This window comes from Danio rerio, chromosome 9, assembly GCF_049306965.1.
Source record: "Danio rerio strain Tuebingen ecotype United States chromosome 9, GRCz12tu, whole genome shotgun sequence".
NCBI lineage: Eukaryota > Metazoa > Chordata > Actinopteri > Cypriniformes > Danionidae > Danio > Danio rerio.
The window spans coordinates 50,209,383-50,228,054 of record NC_133184.1 but is presented as its reverse complement, the minus strand read 5'-3'; the positions used below and the strand labels follow the sequence as shown (position 1 = coordinate 50,228,054).

The following is an 18,672-nucleotide window of genomic DNA, read 5'->3' as shown; positions in this document are numbered from 1 at the left end:
TAAGTGTGTTTGAATATGAGAATGTATGGGTGCTGCCCAGTAGTAGATTGCAGCTGGAAGGGCATCCGCTGTGTAAAACATATGCTGGAATAGTTGGCGGTTCATTCCGCGGTGGCGACCCCTGATAAATAGGTGACTAAGCCGAAGGAAAAGGAATGAATGAAAGAAAACATTAAAATCTTAATTAAGGCTAATACAAGTGTGCTAATATAAGTATAAATACTCTGAAACTCTGTCTGCGAGGTGGTGGAATGGTTTGGAGCAGTTGTTAAAACATATTAAACAGTTTAAAAAGACCAAGTAAAAAAAAACTGAAAGACATCATCAAAGAAGAAAGAAGCTTGTCTTTATTGTATGACAATAAAAACAGATTTAGTTTGTGATTTCTCTTTAACCCCTCACATCTTTATACCGTAATCCTTATTCCTAGTTCATCTGTGGTATTCAATATGCTGTCAAGACAAAGCATTCCTGAGTGTAAGTGGTGCTCTGAGTTTTCATAGCCTGCAGAGTCTGAAACCAAACTCTTGTCACCCAGAGCACGGCTGAAGAACAGAAACACCCAGACATGCAAACACTTGTATCATACTTGCACTTGGGTCACAGGTCGCATACACTCGCACCTGGGTCAGAAACTAACCTAGACTCGGGGGTAAAATACCAGTGAAAGTGATAACAGGGCCCAGGACATTCCTCTTTGGGTTTCATATCTAATATGATTCATTGTAATATATTTTCGCAACATGTTTTCTGCTATATGACTTCAGAAATATTTCACCAGTACAGCTTTAGACTGATTTCTGAAGATCATGCATGACAGTGATGTTGAAAATTCAGCTTTGCATAACAGGAATATATTACTTTTTGAAATAGAAAATAGATTTGCGCCATAAGATGTCTAATCATATGTAATTCACTCGCGCTTGACACTTCTGCACTCGTCTGCTTACTGCATATAGGCTGCAAAACAATTTCCCCCCACATTCATGTAATGTTAGGATTGTGAGGGGGCAGGTGAGACATTATTTTTTAAGAGACATTCAAATATAGATCACGTGCGCTGCGTATGCAATGTCTATAACTCAATTAAAACAATTAATTACAAACTAAAATAAATATAATTTGATTATATAGTTTAGAAGTGGATGTTTTATGAGATCATAATTGTTTTTGTAATTATTTTGCATTTAAATTAAGAATTTTGCATAATCGCAAAATAAAAATAGGATTTTTTGTTTATTTTGTGTTGGATTCAGCGATTGAAAAATCGCAAAAAAAAAGTAGGGGGGATGTATGGGACAAAAAAGGTGAATATGATATTCTGAGAATATGATAATTCAGCCTGATCTCTGTAATTATTTGACTTTTTGTCAGTTTAATGGCTAATTCGTACAGTCGAGTTCAGTCGTGAGAAAATATAAGGTTTTAAAAAGGAGGCGTGGCATCAAACCCCACCCCCAAACTTAAAAAAAAGATTCAAAGATTATTCTTTGAATTTACTAAATTTTTTTTTATGTTAAGTGGTTGTAAACAATTTATTTGGGCTGAATTTAAACAAACAAATTAAGTTAAACATTAATAAAATTAATTTGTTAGTTTAAATTCAACACAAATGAATTGTTTGCAACAGTTTTGCATGCGTGAGTGATGAGCAAATCATACTAAACTTTACAAATGAGATTGCACAAATTCATATGAATTATCCACTAAATTAAAGCTACGATTGCATTGGAGAACTGGCTAGAATAACAAATGCATTTATTTCTAATTCATAAAAATCAGGGAAATTCCACCAAATATAGATTTTTTAAATGTAATTTTCAGAACTTGAAACTTCTGATGTCTAAAAATGAGCATAAACATTTTAGATTTTCTTTTGTCATGATGTCAGTTGTCAGTTTAGTGGCTGATTTGTACGAGTTCAGTCATACGCAAATATATGATTTTAAAAAAGAGGTGTGGCATCAAACCCTGCCCCTATACCCAACCGTGATTAGGGGATAAGCAAATTGTACTATATTTTACAAATGAGATCGAATGAATTCATACGAATTATCCACTGAATCAAAAAGTTACGGATTACAAAATCCACAGAGTTTGTAACGTAGTCAAATGTGTAAACATTTATCTGCTGTTCGCGCTTCTGCCTTTGGATGCCTCTGAACAAAGCAGCTGCATGAATGCTAATGCTTTAAATAAAAGTAAAACCCCAAACAAAAGGCTGACCCCTTCTATGTTTACAAATTCAAGCACAGTTGTTTAGAGCTCATTTCTGGTTAATGATGTCAGAATTTACTGGTATTTTAGAATGGATGTGTTAATGGTCCTTTCCAGAATAATTTCTGAACGTCCTTGCCTGTGTAAACAGCGTTTTTTTTTTTTTTTATATATATATATATATATATATATATATATATATATATATATTTTTTAAAAAAAATTTACCGGTTAAAGTTGTTCTGGATTTTTTATATATTTTTTATATTTACCGGTATAACTGTGTGAAAGAGGCTATAATCATTTCTACAAGCTGGAAGCTGCAAATAAAATATGGGACTTTATTTGATTTGCTGAGACTTGAGTTGCTTTCTTAACCTAGTCAAGCCTGTAAATAGCACTTTAAGCTGCAAACTATCTAGTATAATATTATAATGTCATCAAGGCAGGGAAATAGAAAATAAATTAAAACTGTTTTTTTTTAAATGGGTTAAAAAAAGTCTCTTCTTTAAACAGCACATTGGAAATATCTATAAACGAATAAAATATTTAAAATAATTATATATAAACTATTTATAAACGAACCCCCCCCACCCCACACACACACACCCCAATTTCTGTTTAACGGAAATAAGATTTTTTTTCTACACATTTCTTAACATAGGAGTTTTAATAAGTCATTTCTAATAACTGATTTATTTTATCTTTGTCATGATGACAGTAAATAATGTCAATGCCAGATTCACACTTGCGGTCGTATTTTAGAAGTGATGAGCAGGACGGAGAAACGTGACAAAGCCCATAAAGAAAAGCCTATGAGAGGTCAAGCCCTCTGATCATCATGACAACCAGTGCAGCGTCTTGAGGAATGTCTTAAGAAAGACAAAAGACTAGTAAATCTAACTCCATCCCTATTCCCCTTTGTTTGCCTCAGCGCATATATCTTCTGCCTGTCATGTGACATAAAACAACTGGCCAGAAGTGCTAGATCACGTACGCTTCCCAAATAGTTTCATACCATTATGGTCATAGATCTGTCAGCATTTTTTCATCCGCAATGTAAAAGAATATACATAAATTAACAGATTTCAGTATTTTGTGATAATTGTTTTATTTATTTATATGCATCTGAATTACATTGATCTTCCTTCCATCATCTTTTAATGTTGAAAGTTTAGCATTTGTAATAGTTTGAAGTGATATATTGTCTGTGTTGGTATTGCAAATTACAATACAAAAGCCTGGTGATAATCTGCCAGTATATTCTCTGATATTTTACAGACTTAATTCTCTCTATATTGGCTTTTTATATATAAAATAAATTGTTTCAAACACCTAAAATGACAATAAAAGCATTTTTGTTAAACTGCAGAGGTGGAGTTTCAACAACAAAAGTTGACAGAGATCAAGGTCCCATAACGCAATCCTAAACTGCAAAATAACCAAAAATATCAGTAAATCATGAAATTCAGAACCTGTCGATCAACAGATTTTCTTTTACAGTATGCATATTATTACCAGGGCCGGATTTAACCAATAAGCAAGGTAAGCAGTTGCTTAGGGGCCCTAGGAAATTTGGGTGGCCACAATAAATACCTATATATATATATATATACAGTTGAAATCAGAAGTTTACATACACTCTAAAAAAAGTAACATAACCATTTTTTTTATGTCTGATGGTAAATCATACTAAGTGATTACTATTTTAAATCCAATAGGATTACCTTAATAATAAATAATTTACATTTGTTAAATGCCAGAATAATAAGAGAATTAGAATTTTTTTTAGAGAATTTTCTATTAATTTCTAGACAGTCAAAAGTTCAAACACATTTTCTTGGTATTTTTTTAGCTTTGCTTTTAAACTGTATAACTTTGGTCAAATGTTTTAGGTATCCTTCCACAAGCTTCTCACAACAGTTTGGAAATAATTTGGCCCATTCCTCCTGAAAGAATTGGTGTAACAGACTCAGATTTGTAGATTTCTTGTTCATGGTCGGTTTGGAAGACACATTTGTGGCCAAGTTTTAATTTCCTGGCTGAAGTCTTGAGATGTTGCTTCAGTATTTCTACATAATGTTCTTTCTTCATGATGCCATCTATGCTGTGAAGTGGACCAGTCCCTCCTGCAGCAAAATAGCCTCACAATATGATGCTGCCGCCCCCATACTTCACAGTTGGGGTGGTGTTCCTAGGCTTGTAAGCTTTCCCCTTTGTCCTCCAAATGTAACACTGGTCATTATGGCCAAAACAGTTCCATGAGAGCACAGGACATGTCTCCAAAAATTATTCTTTTTCCCAATTGTTATTTAGCAAATTGTTATCTGGCTTTTTTGTTGATTCTGGCTTGTTGATTTTCACGTTGTCACACAAGGAAGCAGTTGTTTGAGGTTTCTCCTTAAATACTATTCTACAGTTGTGCCTCCATTTAATTCAAAGGTTGTCAATTAGCCAATCATAAACTTCCAAAACCTTGACACCATCATCTGAGCTTTTTCAGAGGAATAATAATCTAATTGTGTGTAAACTTGACTTTCAAGAAGAGTTATAAAAATTTCTCAAAAAACCTCTCTCATTATTCTGCTATTAAGCAGAACAGAAACAAATGCGATAATCCTGACTTACCTGAAAAAGAAAAAGTTTAGTCACATTAACATACAGTGCATGTACACTTCTGGATTCAACTGTGTATATATATTTATTCTTTTATATCTAGTAAAGCCGATGGTCTAATAAATAAAAGAGTATCATAATTATTATGCTAAATTGTCCCCACATGAATGGAGCAGTTCAGCAGTAAAAAAATCAGATTAAGATTTAGTTTAGTAAAAAAATTCACAGGGCTATATTAGGAGTTTTGGGTCCCATGGCCGGAATTGCTTAGGGCCCCCAGATCACTAAATTACTCAAGGAGGGCGACACGGTGGCTCAGTGGTTAGCACTGTTGCCTCCAGCAAGAAGGTCACTGGTTCGAGTCCCAGCAAATACATAGCAAATCCCTTTCTAGCTGCAACCCAGTACTGGGAAACACCCATACACATTCACATTAATACACTACAGCTAATTTAGTTTATTCATTTAACCTGTACCGCATGTCTTTGGACTGTAGGGGAAACCGGAGCACCCAGAGGAAATCCACATCAACACGAGGAGAACATGCAAACTCCACACAGAAATGCCAACTGACCCAGCTGGGAATTGAACCAGTGACCTTCTTGCTGTGAGGTGACAGTGCTAACCACTAAGCCACCGTGTCGCCCTCCTTGAGTAATTATTGTTCTTATTTTTTATGTATTCTTATATCTAAACTATTTGTCTGCTGACTAAGAGTATTCATTTCTTTGTCTTATACTTAGCCTAAATTTACAACACTATAGCACTATAGGTGAATTGGGCAAGCTTAATTGTCCGTAGTGTATGAGTGTGAATGAGTGTGTGTGGATGTTTCCCAGTAATGGATTGCAGCTGGAAGGACATCCGCTGCATAAAATGTATGCTGGATAAGTTGGCAGTTCATCCCGCTGTGGCGACCTCGAATTAATAAAAGGACTACGGCGAAGAAAAATGAATGAACATGTTTGTTATGAAACAAATGAACATTTTGCCTGAGGGACATTCTAGCAGAAATGTACAATTTCACTTATAACAACTGTGTCAGGGTCTGACTTTTAAAGCTTGTCGTCCTCGAAAAATCATACAAAACATGCATAAAATCATACAATTCAATGATAGAATGCATCCTTGATCGCTATCAGCTTCTCCAGCAAATGATGTCACTTCCGAGTCAAAGCCTTAAAGGTGTATTGCACGCATTTTATGTTAAACTTAATGTAAATGGGACAGAACTGACAGAAACATGGGGACAACTGTAAATTTATTATTATTATTAGTGGCGTAAAGTACAAATTACAAATACTCAAATTTGATTTGATTTGATTTATTTTCGAACAGAAATATCGTACATAAAATATCATTAACATAATACAGTTCAGCATGGTCGAAAATGGAGTGGGATGAAGCACAAGCTTATTATTTCCCCCACCCCATTGCCACATACATCATTCGTCTATTACTTAAACTTATTTCTTCTTTTACTTATCTCTTCTTTTAACATGAGACATATTTAATGTTTGATTCCATTTGTACCTTTACATTTTGTAACAGACCCAAAAAAAATAAATAAATAAAAAACATAGTACAGCAAAGAGCCATTAATTCAATTTTCATGCCTTTCTCATTTTATCATTTTTCAATCACCTTCATCATTATATTCCTTTAATAATATATATTTATACAACTTTTTGAATTGATTATTATGCTGACATTGTTTGAGAGTTGTCCTTGTTTTCAACCTTCTGAAATTGTGTTCTTTCAGATTATAACAACCAACTAAATTACTGTAATTAAATAGTTTTTCCTCAAGAATTGTAATTTACTAAGTAGTTTTAAAAATGTTTACTCTTATTTTGCCATAAGTAAATTTTTAGTGCAGTATCGATACTTTTTCTCCACTACTTTGCTTTAACCTGCAGTCACTACTTATTTTTTTCCTGTCTTTGGGGATTAGAAAACGTCCAACCTTAAATCAGCCAAATATCAACGTCTAATGATGTTACAGCTGGACATTGTGTGGATGTTACCACTATGACGTTTATCAGACTTTGGATACCTGATTAACAAATGTCAGTATTTGGCGTCAATATGATGTTGGTTTAAAATGTTGGCTCGTTGTTGTATTTTGGTCACTTTCCAACACAACCTAAAATCAACCAAATATCAATGTCATTTGACGTTGTTATTGGACATCAAAATAAAGTTGTCCTTAGACGCTGGCTAGACATTGAACTTTGATCACCTGACATCACAACCTAAATCTAACCTAATGATAGAAATAACTGGAATGCATCTAAATGTGTAAGCTGACTCTCAATGGCCTGTAAGGAAGATCAAATCCTTCCAATCCCACTAAAGAGTTCACTGGGACCTCCTCCCCTTAAAAGTGGGTGGGAAGTGGGCTGTGACGGTCATACACACAGTCTGAGGACGCCATCTGCTAGTGTTCACTCGCACACAACTGCACTTCACTTCAGACTCTTTTTCATTCACACACACACACACACCTGAGGAATCTGAGCTGAACACCTGGGCTGCTTCTGGCGAGAAGTTTTACTGCCAAAGGTGAGTCACTGCCATTAACTCAGTAAATGTTTATTAATTGCGGTTTGACTTTTCAGCATCTACCAAAAAAAAAAAGAATGTTTATTTTATTGCTGCCTTTGAGGTTTGAGGTTTTAGTTAGTTAATAAAGTCTCTTTGGATGGTAATACACTAGTGTGCTTTATAGTATTTGTGCCAATAAATTGTTCCTTAAGCTTAAAAATATTATTTTCTAAAAGTTTGGAGTCATTAAGAGTTTTTGAAAATCTTACTCTCTCTCCAAAGTTGCAATTATTTACAGTAGAAGTGTAATATAGTCAAATCATATTTGATAATTTATAATGGCTCAGTGGTTAGAGCAAGAAGGTTGCTGGTTCGAGTCCCAGCTGGGTCAGTTGGCATTTCTGTGTGGAGTTTGCATGTTCTCCCCTTGTTGGCGTGGGTTTCCTCCAGGTGCTCTGGTTTCCCCCACAGTCCAAAGACATGCGCTATAGGTGAATTTACGAACTAAATTGGCCATAGTTTATGTGTGTGAATGAGTGTGGGTCTTTCCCGGTACTGGGTTGCAGGTGGAAAGGCATCCACTGTGTAAAACATATGCTGTCTAAGCTGGCAGTTCATTACCCTGTGGTGGCCCCTGATGAATAAAGGAAATGAATTTTCAGCATCTTATTTTAGATTTAGTGTTAAACGATTCTATAGAAGTATATAAACTTTTTTTTTATATCATTTAATTGCTGGATATTTATATTTTTGTTATACCCTAAACTTTAACAGGATTGTATTATAGTTTATGGTTAACAGTTTTTATGTTTAAAATTTGTATTAACCCTTTTTTAAATTGACTACCCCTTCATTACTTTGGTGGCTGTTTTTGCCTCACTGACTTTCATTATAATCACATGTTTTGATTGCAAAGTCGTGACACCATATAACCATGCATTCTCAGTTGTTGGTGGTTTTCCCTGTTGGGAAGAGGTAAAATTTGTAATTGTTACTGTTGATCATCAGTTGGCAGCATTAATCCTTTAGATATGCCTGTGCAAAAAAGTATCTGGTTTTTATAAAGCTGTGGAGTAAAACAGTATATTATAGTTTTTCTCAGTGGGTTTGGTGCATTTAATTTCTCACAACACTATTTACATTTGCACAACAGTTAATGCATTTCTCAAAACAATTATTCATTTGTGCACATCATAGTAGCAGTTTCTCATTCCTTCCAACAAATTGCAAACTGCTTTCATACAACTCTCTGCTGTTTTATATCATCATCATTTGCTTATGTCATGTCAGTCAAAATTAACTCAACTTGTGAATGCTGAATAGTCATTCCATATAAAACAAATAGTCCTCATCTTATTACTTGAGTCATTACGTACACAAATGTTGAACTAGTTGTCAAAATCTGAAAAGCAAATTTTACTTAAAAAATTAACTTTTTTCCCAAAAATGTCTAAAAATGATTTACAGACCAACAGTATGTTGTAGGTTCAGTTCCAATATGTACTGCAGTATTGTTTCCAGTTGTGCACAGCTCTACCCAAAGGGAGTTTATGTTTGTTGTAAACAAGGCTGTGTTTATTCTCTTGCACAATGCTGTGAATAAATTAGAATTGTGCAAGAGCAAATGCAGCAAAAATGTGAGACATACATATTCAGTGTCTTGTACTCAGATACCTCACTAAATGCAGTGATGTCTAAGTTTACTGTAGTTTTCAAATGGCTGTGCAAATAGTATACAGTGCTGTCTTGAGCATTTTCAGGAAGTGTCACCAAAATCAGACTTTTTTGCATTGGAAAAAATGAACAGAGTAAACTGTCATGATGAAAACACGACAAAGCCATTAGACTATCTTGTTCATAAACAATGGTGTCAGGACTTTTCATCTTGAGGACACTGACACGTTCATTGACATCAATACTTGCTTTTGAGGAATGAGCTCTCCATTTTGAGCAAGTGACACGCTTTTGCAGGATATCAACTAGGTTTTGCAGTTTGCACTCATTGTTTTGAGAAATGCATTAACTGTTGTGCAAATGTAAATAGTGTTGTGAGAAATGCACCAAAGCCACTGAAAAAAACTGTATAATGTGTGTGCATAAACACACTTACTATGTTAACTATGTTCTGAGAGCTGAGCTGCTTCATAGATATATACATTAGATGTCGCCTGGCCTATTGTTGTCTATTGGACGGAATGCGTCAATCGCGCCGCCATCTGGGTACAGGGTAGCGCTCCTTTGAAATGAATGCAGGACCAAGGTACAGTGGAGAACTGTGGCCATCCAAAGCCAGAGATATACACATATACACATATATCTGATCAGGAGTTTTCCTGGATGTTAGTATGTAATTTTTTTTTCTAATTACGAAAATTATAATTTTACATCACTTTTCTACATTGATGGATCAGTGACCGCACGGACATTCCTGACGAAAAGCTTGTGTTTGTGTGTACAGAAATGTACTATTCACCCTCCCTGTTAAATTTGATCTAATCATGTCCTGAAACACAGCTCCTCTCCTGCTTTCACTTCTCATACTGACGGAGGGAGCGATTCATTTGTGAATGAATCCCCCGAACGACTCTTTCACTAACGTTAGCCGACAATAATACAAGTTTCTGGCAGTGCAGCATCTCGTTGTCATATTTCTTTTGCATTGTTTGCTGATTTTATTCAACAAAACTAGCATAAGCCAAGTGTTTAGTATGAGTTGGAGCTGCTTTGCCTTATGGTGAATGCAGTAAGTGACTGTATTATCATCAATAATGTGACCTGTAGAGCAAAGTTCAGAACATACAAAAACAGAAAAAACTTAATATTACCTATGAAATGTTCTGCCTTTGTGCTTTGTTTTCTTTGTTTGCTCGTTACTACACCTGTAGACAGCGCTAAAGTCCAACATCTTCACGTAATAACACTGTCTTGACTAGTGCGGTTGAAGGACATTTGTCCTGGGAGCACTGTACCAATGTGGCGGCGCTATTGACGCATGCTCTGGGTCCCTATGCGATATCTAGTGTATATATCTATGGAGCTTAGATTTTTTCAGACGATTCAAGGTACAGTACGTCTACAAAGGTTTCTCTTACATGCAACCACACACACAATATTCTCCATATAAATGACAGAATCTTTTTTTTTTTTTTGCACTGTAACTGACAATCAACAGTAAAAAATTACAAATTTTACCTCTTCCCAACAGGGAAAACCTCCAACAATGAAGAATGCATGATTATTTGGTGTTATGGCATTGCAATCAAAAATGTCATTATAATAGAAGTCATGGGGCAAACACAGCAACCAACATACAAAAGGGTAGTCAATTTGCCCAGCGTATATGGTTGAGGGTTTTCTTTACATTTTCAAAGGTGTTTTCCAAAATATATGGTAAAATAAGAAGTCACCAAAAGTCATTCCATTTGCTGAAACACAGAGAATATTATGGCCAAAATAAGATTTAAAATCACCTCAGATTGGATGAAAACATCCCCAACAGCACACAAGGGTTAATATGTAAAAGATGCAATCAAAATAAGAAAGATTTAATTGCATTAAGAAAAAACTGAAAATTACCTCATATAGTAGGGAAAACAATGCATATTTATCACAAGTTGTGCTTTGTTTTTATTTTTTTTCTGTAAAATTGAAAAGACAGGACAAAGGAATACTTTCTGATACTGTTAACACTTTAAAATACTATATAAATATAAATATCATTTAAAATACTATAAACACTTCTTTTACCCAAAATGATGTTTTGAAGATTATCCCACAGAAATTTCACATATTTGTGATATCTAATAATGCTAGAACGATAGATAGAAAGATAGATAGTACGACAGACAGACAGACAGACAGACAGACCAGTAATGTAAACAGCCTGCATTGGGTGTTTTCTGAGACAAAAGAAGTGATGGTTGTTACTGTAGCTGTTTTGGACTTTGTGAATGGACATGATTGGTCAGACTGTCTCCTCACAGCATGAGTTGCACAATTCTCAGCCAACGCCTGGAAACATTTCACATAAAGGCCACTGGAAGCTGATGAGGAAAATGGAGGCTTGGGGGAAACATAGAGTGGTGTGGACTAGCCATGGTCAATTGTGGGATGTTTTCTATTCGATGCTGAGATTGTACCAACCTCCAGACCGCCCACAATATTTCTAGTAGATACTTTACAGCTAGTAGAACCTAAAGGGAGACTGAATCTTGCATGACATCAGAAATTAAAAGATGGATGGATAAATAAATGGATATAATGGAACGATAGATGGATAGATCTGTGTCAGGATTTAATTTGTATGAAAATTTTACATTTTCAAAAGAAGAAATGTCTCCAAAACCAAACCCATAAACAGATAGAATGTTGGATGGATGGATGGATGGATAAATGTATAGATGTATGGGTGGATGGATGGATGGATAGTTAGATGAATGGATAGAATGATAAAACAAAGGAACAATGAACGGACAGACGGACGGACGGACAGACAGATAGACAGATAAACAGACAGACAGACAGATAGATAGATAGATAGATAGATAGATAGATAGATAGATAGATAGATAGATAGATAGATAGATAGATAGATAGATAGATAGATAGATAGATAGATAGATAGATAGATAGATAGATAGATAGATAGATAGATAGATAGATGTTATGCTTTATTTATGTTCATTATTGTTTTGACTTGGAGGTGAAGTGTGGTGTAATATATATATATATTTTTTCCCTGCAGGAATGGCAGTCATGGCTCACTCATTGAGCTGGTGTGTGTTGTGTTTGGGTTTGTTGAGTGTCTGCGCTCAGGACTTCTATGAGGAAAGAACTGGGCCAACAAGAGTTAAAACAAGAGGACCAACAGCATCCAATTTACAGAAACACAATGGAGACGGTGAGACGTGTGTTTAGTATGTTTGCATGTTCATCATTATACCCAACATTACATTGTAAATTTTCTACTGTAAATATATTTCAACTTAATTTTTGATTAGCAATGTAATGCTAAGAAATTAATTGAGACCAATTTAAAGATGATTTTCTTAATATTTAGGTTTTTTAGACCCCTTAAATTCCATATTTTCAAATAGTCATATCTGAGCCAAATATAGTCCAATCCTAACAAACCAAACATCAATGTAAGCTTATTTATTCCACTACATTGACACAATGCTCGATTGGTGCTAATGGGCCCAAAGTGTGCCAAGAAAATATCCTCCACATCATTACACCACCACCAGCCTGAACTGTTGATACAGGGCAGGATGGATCCATGCTTTCACGTTGTTGACACCCACGTTCTGACCCTAACATCCGAATGTTGCAGCAGAAATCGAGACTCAACAGACCAGGCAACGTTTCTCTAATCTTCTATTGTCCAATTTTGGTGAGCCTGTGTGAATTGTAGCCTCAGTTTCCTGTTCTTAGCTGACAGGAGTGGCACCTGGTGTGGTCTTCTGTTGCTGTAGCCCATCTCCCTCAAGGTTGAACGTGTTGTTTGTTCAAAGATGCTCTTCTGCAGACCTCAGTTGTAGCGAGTGCTTATTTGAGTTACTGTTGCCTTTCTATTAGCTGGAACCAGACTGGTCTGTCTCCTCTGGCATAAACAAGGCATTTGCGCCAACAAAAATGCAGCTCATTGAAAATTTTCTTTTTCCTCAGACCAGCCCATCTGGCACCAACAACCATGCCACATTCAAAGGCACTTAAATCACCTTTCTTCCCCATTCTGACGCTCGGTTTGAACTGCAGCAGATCATCTTGATCATGTCTACATGCCTAAATGCATTGAGTTGCTGCCATGTGATTGGCTGATTAGAAATTTGCATTAACGGGCAGTTGAACAGGTGTACCTAATAAAGTGGCCGGTGAGTGTATATTACTGTATTTCAATGTATGGGTGCTGCCCAGTTCTAAAGTATTTCACCTTTGCATGTAAAAGTTTTTTATATATATTTTATATATATATATATAGTTTTATTTTAATTTTTAGTTATTTGTATCATAGACAGCAAAGACGCTCAGTGGGTAGCACTGTCGCCTCACAGCAAGAAGGTCACTGGTTCGAGACCCAGCTGGGTCTGAGTTTGCATGTTTTCCCCATGTTGGCACGGGTTTCCTTCGAGTGCTCCGGTTTCCCCCACAGTCCCAACACATGCAGTATAGGTAAATTGAATGAGCTAAATTGGCCGTAGTGTGAATGCGAGTGTATGGATGTTTTCCAGTGATGGGTTGCAGCTTGAAGGGCATCCACTGCTTAAAACATATGCTGGATAAGTTGCTTGTTCAGTCCGCTGTGGCGACCCCTGATTAATGAATGAATGAATGTGTATCATAGCTGCTTTTATTAAACACCTATTTATAATGTAGGCTAATTTTAGATTGTGAATATATCGATTGTTTTCATAGCACCTCCACATATTGGTCTATCCCCCTCCTTAATACACTAGAGAGAGAATAAATATATTCCACATTACCTGGTCATAGTAAATCACCCACACTTTATGTGCTCTGCTTTTTTAAGACTTGGAATAAATAACAGGGTGAGTCAAGTAATACGAGCGCAAATCCCGCAAACAGTGTGTGATCTTTTCTCCTTGCGCCTGAACTAGAGTAACTTTGAATATCGATTATTTTCTCAGCACAACAGAAGAGAGATTAAAAAAAAAATGCACATTACCTCATCATAGTAGATTACCAACACTTTGGGCTCTATTTTGACGGTCTAAAACGCAGGGTGCAAACGCTTTCAGGGCGTGTCAGAACGCATTTTTGCTAATTTAAGGATAGGAAAACCTGCTTTGCGCCAAGGCGTATGGGCTAAAAGGGTTGAGTTAATTTTCTTAATGAGTTATAGGTGTGAGAATAAACCAATTACAGTCTCATCTCCCATTCCCTTTAAGAGCCAGCTGCGTCGCGCCATAAGCGCATTCGCTATTTACAGGAAGCAAAGTAAGTCTAAGTGGAAAAACTGAGCATTTCACTAGCAAACAGTTAACAGTTGACAGTTTTTTTACAGAAAACTGTTAAACAGAGCATCTACTGCGTGAGAATGAGAGATAATGGATCTACTTTCACTTTCGCTCTTGGATAGAGAAACCTTTACGCACAGACATCAATTAGCCTCTAAATGATTAATTGCGTTTGTTAATCGCAAATATTCGTTTCAAAACTGTTTCTAAATTCAGTTCTAATTTCCAGCAAACGAATAAATAAACAATAATAACAAAGTGTGGTCAAAAACTTGAGTTATATCCTAAAACACATGCTGTGACCCATATGGTCTAAAACCTGACAGGTGGGCAAATCTAAGCTTGTTTTTAATAAAACAAATATAAATATGGATATAATAAATAATACTGCTAATAATAATAACATTATACAAAAGCAAATTGTTATGAATGAACTGAAAAAGCCACCCGAGATGAAGAAGACATAAAAGCAGTGATTTTTCATATTTATGTAGGCTAGAAAATAATATGTTTTGTAATATTTTAATCCTTTATATTTATATCCTATATCTATTCTTATTATATTCTATATATTTCCTTAATATTTAATTTTTTCATATGTAAAGATATTTGCCTATTGCTCTCTTGTGTGTATTAAGCAGTGTGTAAGTGAGGCAGAACTCTGCGCCGGAGTTTAGACCGGGTTAGTTTTGGTCTAATGAAAAATCTATTATAGTTTCTCAAAATACCGACGCGCCAGCGGTCCGCCTCAGAACGCCTCCCTTTTTAGACCAGAACGCCTTTGGGCGCACAAATGAGCGCTAATGCATTTGCTATTTAAACAGCGTAGCGCAACGCCTCAAAACAACTCTTGCGTCAAGCTGAAACTACCAAACAAGTATTGCGCCGCGTCTTGCGCCACATTGCGCCGGGTGTATGATAGGGCCCTTCATGTGCTCTGCTTATTTGCCACTACATTAATTTATCCTGCACCTATTGCTTTGCTCAAAATGTAAATTAAATGTTGGATTTTTGTTCTTGAATTTCCACACTGCTTGTAAATCATCCTTAGTAATTTCTATGCCCATCAATGCTGTTTTGGAATTGCGCTTTTGGGCAGATGAGCCTTGTTTGATAACCATTTTAAGTGGGTAAAGCTTTATAATAATGAAGTTATTCTTACATGCTATAAGCTCATGGGTCACCATCAGTGCGTCTCATGCTGTCTATGACTCATAAAGCTAGTTAAAACATGCAACGTCATGTTAAGACATACTATAGTAGCATGTCTAAAGACTGTCTTTCTAAAAGGAGGATGTCTGGTTTTAGTGATTTAGGAGGCCTGAGGCATTATCTCTCTCAGTTCTCTTAACACGAACATGAGTAATTCATATCGGTTTAAGACCCGGTTGGCTATGTCTCGTCAAAGATGACATGAAGACTGATGAGCTGCCATGAAGAAAATAGCGTCAGATGACAGACTGCCACAAAAAAAGACAATCATTAAAAGAATTAAAGGATTTGTGGTGTTTTTGAGGACAGTTCTGACATTCTTTTACATTTTAATGGTGCGTGGCAGCATTACTTCCGGATTTATGTATCATATTGTCTGATTTTTACATCTGTGCAAATACCCAGATAGACATCAGGGTTGAGCCCTATTCAGCATTTAGTTCCAGACTTGGGCATGGGCTAGACAAGCTTAAAAGGACAGTTCACCTCAAAATGAAAATGTGCAGTAGATTTACTCACCCCCCGAGTTATCTAGGTGGCTTCCTCAGTAGAACATTACAGAAGATTATTAGCTGGTACTGTGGTTCTTGTTGATTTGTAAACTGCAGGTCAACAGCTACCAGCTCTCTAAGTTTAAAAAGCAATATACATATGCAGGTACACGTAAATTAATAGCTGTGGCCCCATGTGATACATTAAGCTTTAATGAAGGAAAATAACTGATCTGTGCAAGAAATTGAACATTTCTCACTGCATTATTACCTTTAATCCACAGCCTCGGGTCCTGAGAGTGTTCAGGACAGCACAATTACTTCTCAAATGTTGGTAATCTGGAAAAAAAAATCAATCTTTAAAATTACAGATCATTTATGTTTTGCCACAACAAAAAGCAATAGCAGCTTTTCAAATTCCTCCTCCTGTCTTTCTGGTCATAAATTGAATAAAATCAGTCCTTATCTAATCTAATCTGTATAGAACTAGTCATAGATGAATAACATGAGTTTAGAGAAACGCAGTGAGCCTCAAACACCATTGTTTTCTTGTTTTCATGTAAATCCTTGAGTGTAAACTCCTGGTAGATAGAGGCCGATTAGAACAAAACACAGAGGGTTCTATTTTAATGATCTAGGTGCAAAGTCTAAAGCGCATGGCGCAAAAGGCATCCAAATCCACTTTTGCTATTTTAAGGACAGAAAAATACAATTTGCGCCTCGGCACATGCTCTAACAGGGATGTGCTTATTCTCTTAATGAGTTATGAGTGTTTTGAGCATAACACGCATTAAACTAATCAGTGTCTCATCTCCCATTTCCTTTAAGAGTTAGTTGCGTCGCGCAATGGCGCGTTCGCTATTTACAATATATGGCAGAGTTTGTAAGTGGAAAAACTGAACGCTGCACTAGCGAGAAAACAGTTGAACAGACCATCTGGTAGCGCGAGGATAAAAAACTATCCTCCTCCATTCTGCCTCTTTACTTTCTCTTTACTTTATTTCTACTCTTTACTCCTTTACTTTCGTGCATAAGAAAACGGTGGAAACTCACTCCACTGAAGACATTCATTAGCCTACTTATTTAATGTTGTTTGACAAGCACAAAGATTTGTTTTAAAACAATTTCTAAATTCAGTTGTAATTTCCAGCAAATTAATAAATGAACAATAATAATGAAGTGTGGTCAAAAAATGAGATGCATCCAAACACACGTCCTATTCGTATGCTGTATATGGTGATGCATACAGATGTCACCACTTCAATATGTTCCCTCTACTGGTAGTAGGTCCACCTGCAGCTTCTGACCGCTGGGAGGCGCTTTAACCATATATTTTCAGCTTTGCCTTTTTACAATACTAGATAGGGCGTTACTGTATGTGTATCCTATGTGATTTAATGTGTTCAATTAAAATATAATGTTGTTTGGTTGTTTTGGTTTTCTTACTAATAAACATGCTTTTACACTATACTGCGTTTTAGAAAAGATACAATACATGGTGAGCAGTATAGCCCTAGGCTGCAAAAATTAAGCAAATAAAAGAATTAAGGTGTTTAGCTATTAGGTCTTTATTTTTTTGCGTACGAGCGGGCGCAGCCATTTGAATCGTTTTGGCTCGAGGCTTCCAGTTTAATTCACTTCCATTCATTTTTAGACATTAAATACAGTTAATTTTGCTGCTTGATGCTGCAAACCGATTTTTTCTTATTATCTTATTCTACTTTGTCTGTATAGTCATGCAAACACTTGTTTGTAGAGCAAGTAGTTTGACTGTTTTCTGCCGTTTATTATTCTTAGCCATTTCTCCCATAGGCGACTGAATCAGAAGTTCTAAAACAATCGCAAAAACGAGTGCACTTCCACATTGAAGGATAAGGTCAAAAGTGCCCTATTAAACTACGTTAGAGAGAAAAGAATGTTTAAAATTTATTGACCATCATGGCGACGTTATTTCCTCAAATCTTAAATGTGCGAACACTGCAAGATATGAAAACGGCAGCACAGCACACACCACAAAATAATATTAAGATTAGGCTATTGTGCCCGATGGGGCACATCACCTGATTGCAGTATAACTTGCTTAATCAATAATCATTATTTATTACAGGCTAGGTTACAAATATTTGACCAACTGCCACTATGTGCACTCAAAATAGATACCCTTCTGCATAGCTATTAGTGGCGGTTATGAATTAAATAAATGGACATATCAGCACCATTTAATCTTGATTACCAAGATTTATGCTAAATGAAAAAAGGTTAAAAAATAAATAAAAACTGCAGTTTGGCAGTTTCACATTAACTCATGAACATTTCATTCATGCCCCTGTGACACACTGGGGTATTAAACACAAATAAGGAGTGAGGACTGGTGAGAGTTTTATGAAATTTAATAGCGCATGCCAAATGGAAAGAAAACAAACTTCCGCGTTTTGCTACGTGTGTGTGTTTGTGTGTGTGTGTGTGTGTGCCTAACTTTACTGACAGCCACATGTGTGGATCTTGTTGGAAAGTATGGCGAAAAGTCCTACATGACGGTGTTTACGTATCGCAGTGTTTATTCAATAATGCTACTAATATCAGCATACTCCACATGTCTTAATTCCATTTCT

General features: G+C 36.0%; 1 protein-coding gene and 1 long non-coding RNA gene across 3 annotated transcripts in view; one reads left to right on the top strand and one right to left on the bottom strand.

Annotated features, from left to right (window-relative positions):
* Positions 1 to 3,315: 3,315 nt before the first annotated feature.
* LOC141376215 (uncharacterized) overlaps positions 3,316 to 18,672 on the bottom strand; it is a 56,279-nt gene continuing 40,922 nt past the window's right edge. For both annotated transcript variants that reach the window (XR_012385647.1, XR_012385648.1), the window contains 3 exons: positions 16,332 to 16,399; positions 16,089 to 16,196; positions 3,316 to 4,845 (listed from right to left, as the gene is read on the bottom strand). This is a non-coding gene — a long non-coding RNA (uncharacterized lncRNA). The remainder of the gene's footprint in view (positions 4,846 to 16,088; positions 16,197 to 16,331; positions 16,400 to 18,672) is intronic.
* col28a2a (collagen, type XXVIII, alpha 2a) overlaps positions 7,282 to 18,672 on the top strand; it is a 63,781-nt gene continuing 52,390 nt past the window's right edge. The window contains 2 exon segments of the mRNA NM_001159842.2: positions 7,282 to 7,398; positions 12,125 to 12,280. Coding sequence (NP_001153314.2) covers positions 12,127 to 12,280 — 154 coding nt within the window. The 5' untranslated portion in view covers positions 7,282 to 7,398; positions 12,125 to 12,126.